At 38.2% G+C, this 6,332-nt stretch overlaps 1 protein-coding gene across 1 annotated transcript in view; it reads right to left on the reverse strand.

Annotated features, from left to right (window-relative positions):
• LOC123016845 (structural maintenance of chromosomes protein 2-like) overlaps positions 1–4,094 on the reverse strand; it is a gene marked incomplete at its 3' end in the record, with an annotated part of 8,095 nt that extends 4,001 nt beyond the window's left edge. Inside the window, exons 1-6 of the mRNA XM_044417504.1 lie at positions 3,927–4,094; positions 2,885–3,034; positions 2,516–2,638; positions 1,547–1,585; positions 1,355–1,465; positions 1,068–1,112 (exon numbers count right to left, since the gene is read on the reverse strand). Coding sequence (XP_044273439.1) covers positions 1,068–1,112; positions 1,355–1,465; positions 1,547–1,585; positions 2,516–2,638; positions 2,885–3,034; positions 3,927–4,094 — 636 coding nt within the window. The remainder of the gene's footprint in view (positions 1–1,067; positions 1,113–1,354; positions 1,466–1,546; positions 1,586–2,515; positions 2,639–2,884; positions 3,035–3,926) is intronic.
• Between the last annotated feature and the right edge of the window lie 2,238 nt (positions 4,095–6,332).

The raw sequence follows: 6,332 nt of genomic DNA on the forward strand, positions 1-6,332 counted from the left end.
AAGGCAGGTATTTAATTTTACTTAAAGCATTTACTCCATCTTTCACCAAAATTTGTTCTAGAGTGGCTCACAAAATCAAAACATCTGAGCAACAGTCATAGAATATAGACACTATTCTCCATGCATGATCTGTCTCAACTTGAATGTTCGCTTCAAGGAAGGGCAGAGAGCCTTCCCATTCCCATCTCTTCCCACCTGCAGCATTCAACTGCCGTCTCCTGCCCAGACTCCCACAGGCAACGCTCCTTGCTAAGTATTTTGCTTCACTGGCCTGTGCTGAGCTGAGGCAGGTATCCAGTTGCGCCCACTGACTGCTCACCATGCCTATAACAATTCAGGCTCAATCAGATGGGTTGAATTCTCAAAGCCCGTAGGCCCCTAAACTTGGAGGCTTCTCAGCATCCCCTGCAGAGTGGGAGGAGTGGCCCAGCAGTGTTGATGTTTTCAGCCATCCAACTGGGTTGCTCCAGATGGAGAGGGGAGGAAACTGCAGAGGACACAGAGTAACCCATACTCTGGCTTCCATGTTAAAATCCTTCCTCACCAACTGGTACAGCACCTTTGTCCCCTCTCGGAGGTTGAGTTTCCTACCTTGGAGAGACAGCCAACACACTTCTTTTCATGTCAGACAGCAGGGAGTAAATCAGAGCTTCCTCCAACCTCAGATTTGGGAATCTAAGTATCATATGTCCCTCTAGACAATGTCTAGGGGCTAAATGCTTCTAAGTGAATAAAATATGTTGCTGATACAGTCAGAATCTAATTTTATCAGATACTCAGACAATTTTGAAGGGCATGTTAGAACTTGTATGCTCATAACATCACTTTAAGTTTTGAATCAGAATGAAGTCTCCGGCTGCAGTCCTGAATATATTACATCTGTTAGTATGTTTTATGCATTGTAAGCCGCCTAGAAAGGCCTCGGCAATTATAGGCAGCCTATAAACATATGTAATAAATAAATAAATTTACCTAATAATAAACCTCATAAGCAAGTCTCTATGCTTTTGAGTAAATAAGCATAGCATTGCAACATAAAACATTTTTTTCATGTAAACAGAAAATACCTCTCTTAGCTTCTGCAAGGTTGGTGTGATTTCTTCCTCTAAAATCTGTAAATAAAAAGTTGAACATACTGAATTTTCCATTTCCCAAATATTCACATCAGATTGAACAGAGGGCACAATTATGGTGCACATTCATTTTAAAAAATTAAAAACAAGCAAGTAAAATTAAGGCAGAAGGAAGACTTTAAGAAAAACAAATCTGCTTGGAGGAACTTTATTGGAAACCCTACTTCTGAAAAAAGACAATATCAATTACACAGAAACAATCAAATGCAAAAATGTAATACCGTGCAAATTTCTTTAAGCTTGGCTTCCTTTTTCTCTATGGTTTTCTGAGCAGCTATTTTCTTGCACTCATACATCCTGGTTCCAGCTGCTTCTTCAATCATCGCCAAAATCTAAAACAAATTGCTATCTCAGGTCAAATAGTTTTCTTCTTCTTTTTTGTAAGTAAAAATGGAAAACACTGCCATGCTTACCTCTGGGGGCTTCATATTGAGAACTTTGGTAATTCGCCCCTAACAGAAACAAAAATAATAAGTCTCATATTTCTTACATACTTTTAGCATTTCATTTTAAAATTACTGGTTCAATAAATACAGACTTTTATGTATACTAAATTTTGTTAGAACTACTGTTTGAACAGTAGCAAATTGTGGAGCAGATACTGAGTATTCCAATAGGGGCCCATATTTAAAAGCAGGAATAGGATTCTGAACTAAGTAGCAGTCTTCTGTTTGCTTCAGCCAAGACCTGGGTGGATCAAATGTCCCTGCCAGCATTGATTCAACAAGGGATTTGTGGAGATGACTAAATCCATGCGCTTAATATGATTTTTAAAAAAGGTAGCCCCAGAAGAACGTTTCCTCTTTATGTGTTTGCTGCAGTTTAATAAAAGGGGCAGAGATAGCCCTTTTATAGCTCCCCTAATGTCAGTGTGGAGATTAGATCCCCATCCACAGATCTTCACATGCAGGAAGCTGCATAAACCCAGCTGTGAACAAGGATAATGGCTCCCAGGCAGAAGGTACAGTAAGTTTAGGACATGGAGGTGCTTTTCAAAACTGAGAAGCATTGAATTAAGCAGATGCTTTGAAAGGCCTATTATCTTTAGATCTGGCAAAAGTGTTAGTTATTAGTTTTATGCTGAAACTAAGCATTTATTTTTTAGCTTTGGTCTCACGCTTGTCAATTTAAAGTAGATTTCATAATTCTGCTTAAATCACATTTATTTACAGGAAACTCAGGGAGACTGGTTGCATTACAAATGGTTAAAACAATTAAACACAATTCTATGCATGTCTACACAGAATAAAATAGTTCAGTACGCTTTACTTACAGTTTGCACAGGATAGACATATAGGTTTCTGCTAGCAGATTTGTAATTTAAAAGAACAATAAGAAGAGAGAAAAAAGGAGAGCGGATGGGGACCAGATGTTTACACTACCTGCATGATAAGAAAGTGAGGATTATTGACATTCAGTCCAATAGAGCAGAAGAGATCCTGTACTCTAGTATTGTTTGCATTCACGCCATTGATTAGGTATTTATTTCTGCCTCCGATCACAACCTTTAGAAAGAAACAAAGAAGAGTCCATTATGAAACTAGATATGCAGAGAAGCATGCTTAAAAATGGCTAGGAATGTAACTGAGGGCACAATCTTATGTGAGTCTAGACAGAAAAAAGGCCTACAACTACAGCTAGCTGGGCATGGCAGCTTTTCTAAGGCCTCTGTCAAAATTTGCATATGTTGTTATTTTCTTTTTTCTTTTAAGGATATAAGCAATATGGGGTATGTCTAGAACCTGGCTCACCTGTCTTGTGATGGTAATTTCATCATGATTTTCAAAGCCTAGAGGACTCTGCTTCTTGTCAAAATTATCAAAGGTGATAGATACAGTAGCCTTAGTAATCCCAGCCTGTCCATTTTTGTAAACAAGATCTTGCAAATTGGAAGCTCGCACCTGAAAATGTCAAAGAAGTCATCATCATTCCTACATAAATCATATAGCAATGCATATAGAGATTCACCTGGTGCTGACTTTATACTCCTTTGGTGCCAGGTAAAAACCTTTTTATTCACCCAACATTTTAAGCATTAAGGGGTTTTAAATGGTTTTAACATCAACAGTCGCATTTTGTTTTTGTTTTGTTGGGGTTATGAATGCTATTTATCATTTTGTTATTTACTGCCTTAATCATTGTAATTAATATTGTTTAATTGTTATTATTATTGTACTTATTATTGTTTTAATTATTGTAAGCCATCCTGAGACTTTTTCCATATTGGATGGGGTAAAAATGTTTTAAACAAATAAATAGGCTATAGGGCTGCATTGAGAACGTCACTTAATCAATACATTATGATATACGTACAATATCATATGTTTGATATATGCTTTGACATTTTGTCAGTCAACCACCCAGTGTATAGAAGATTGATGAGAGAAACACATTTTAAGGGGTGGGAGGGATGGAGAACAATAAAAGTAAAATCTTTACAGAGGGTCAGCCTCACAATACAATTTGTGGAAAATGTTACATATAGCTCAACGGGATTTTTAAAAGAGTATTTAGCATTGCAAGGCCAAAAATAAGTTATTTGATTTGTTTTATTGAAGGTAAACTGAAAGCAGCCCAAGGTATCTACAGCAAAAAAGAGAGTAGGGGCTTGCTGCCTGGTCTAAGCCTCAACACTATACATGGGACCAATAGTTTCATGCTGTAATAATTACATATTGATAGTCATATTTTTGGATCTAATCAGAAGAATGACTAAAACTTTTAGCATTTATTGTAGATTTAAAAGAAGGGAGGAATTGTTGCTTACAGTAGATATCCGAGAAACGTACTCACCTGTGAAAGATTGGTAATGCCCAGTAAGAAACAGATAGAGTCCAGGATATTTGATTTGCCACTTCCATTTAAGCCAGTGATGGCATTGAAGAGTGGGTCAAAGTCATTAACCTCGGTCCTTTGAGCATAAGACTTGAAACCCTCAAGGACAATGGATTTGATGTACATGTTGTTTCTCTGGAGATTCAAAGCAAACTTACTGCCAACCTATGAAATAATATGGTTGATTTGTAATTCTTTTACCAAAATGTGCATGGATAAAATCCATCGAGTACAGTCTGGTAAATGGTAGTCATAATAAATGCTGCAAAGTAAAAAATCAACTAACTGGGAAAGAGAATGACGGTGGTGGGGATATTCTGATGTCCTATAAAACCTGCTCTTCCCTATTTTTGTCTCCCATAGAGAATTAAGGCAGAAAACACAAAAGTCTTAGCTCATCAAGGCAATCATCCTGCACACCCACCTAGAAGTAAGCCTTACTTTATTATTTTTAGTTGTTTTATTAGTATTATTTTTATTGACACTATTGTTTTATTGCATTGTTGATTTTACTGTGTTGATTTTATGCAAGTTGCCCAGAAATCCTATGGCTAATATGAGCCACCCCGAGGCTTCAGCAAATGGGGCGGCACAGAAGTCTCCTAAATAAATAGATATTATAAATCAAATCAAATCAAATCAAATCAAAAAATAAATATGGGATCAGAATACACATCCACTACACTAGGGCATAACTAGAGCTGTGCATTAAAAACAGCAGGCTCTCCTGCCAAGTTAGCATACCTGGCATCACAATGCAATTTTCTGCAGAAACGTATTCTTTATAAAGATGTCTCAGACTGCCTGTGACATTGCAGACATTTGTCCTCAGATTTGAGCAGCTTTCCCCAGCTCTTCAGATGTTTTGAACTACAACTCCCGGCAACCCCGAGCACTGGCTGCTCTGCTAGGGCTGATGGGAGTTTCAGTCCCATACATTTGGAAGGCACCAAATCGTAAAATCCTGGCTTCTTGCGCATCAGTGCGGTTCTATGCATATTTATTCGCACGCACCCGTAGGGGCTGGTTTCCCTCTCTCGCAGCTTGCGAGTTCATGACTAGCATAGCGAGGCGGCCAAGAAACAAACGACGCTGGTTCACCCTACAGGTGGAGGTAAAACACAGACCGCCCTAGACTCCAAAAAGCCCTACAGAAACTCTAGATCACGAACGATGACAAAGCACAGCGCTTACTACACCTGTCCCAACTCATCAGGAAAAGAAAGAAGCGATAGCCCATCACTTAAAACCCTACCGGAGGCCGCCCTTCCTCCGCCGGGCTCCCTTTTTCTCCTTTCTTCACTTGAATTTTGGCGCGAGTGAAGAGGCCCTTTCCCTCCGGCTCGCGGAGCCAAGAGCTGGCCCTGTCGCTGCCTGATTTTTAATTGAGGTTATTTGTCAATAACGAGCCAGGCTTTCTTGAAGCCGACTAAGTCTCCCAAGACGAACTCTCATTGGGGCTTCCCAGTCGGCTATAAAAGCGGGCGGCGAGGTTTGGGGGTGGGGGTTGTGGGAACTTTTCTGTAGTACGTGGAAGAGCGGCGCGGGTGTTTTGTAACTTAACTATCTTCTGAAATCCCAAGTATTTGAATACAATAATAGTAATCTCTATATTAGATTTTATATTATAAATTATTTTAATCTCTCTGTATATTAAATAGTAATCTATAAGAGTCACTAGGCAATCTTTAGAAACAGAATTTTAAAAGTTTATCCCCTTTTAATATTGGCACCCCAGTTTGTTAGGGATGCCTCTTAAAAATGCAGCATGCACTAGGAATTGCTATTTTCCAGGTTTCAGTCCTCGTAGATCTCTTAAAGCTCCAAGTAAAACGAATTATATTGACACACGTACCAGAACCCCACAGCTTATTTCTTAAGGTTTTGTGGCTAATGACAATCTTTCTAAACACTGCATGTAACATGAGAGGTATACCAGGTTGTTCTTAGCAAAAAGAGCAACATGTTTACTTTCTAATTGCATGAACAAGTTTGGGTAATAGTTAATGACTTTTTAATGGATGCTTTCTAAAAATGTTAGTGCATTATTCTTTCTGCTTCACCTGCACAATCTTTGCCAGATAGGAAATGATGTTGAATTGGTTTGAGCAGCTATTTTATTTATTTATTATTTATTTATTAAAACATTTTTATGCCGCCCCATTCGCCAAAGCCTTGGGGTGGCTTACAACAAAAAATTAAAATAACATTTTAAAATATATACATTAAAATACAAATATATAATATAAAACATACAATATAAAACAAGCCGCCCTGGCCAAATAAAATTCAATAATATTAACATTTAAAATACTGCTTAAATAAAAAGGTCTTCGCCTGGTGCCGTCGTTATTTGTTTTTCGG

The sequence above is a fragment of the Varanus komodoensis genome, unplaced genomic scaffold (assembly GCF_004798865.1).
Source record: "Varanus komodoensis strain SLA01 unplaced genomic scaffold, ASM479886v1 scaffold885, whole genome shotgun sequence".
In the NCBI taxonomy this organism is placed as follows: Eukaryota; Metazoa; Chordata; class Lepidosauria; order Squamata; family Varanidae; genus Varanus; species Varanus komodoensis.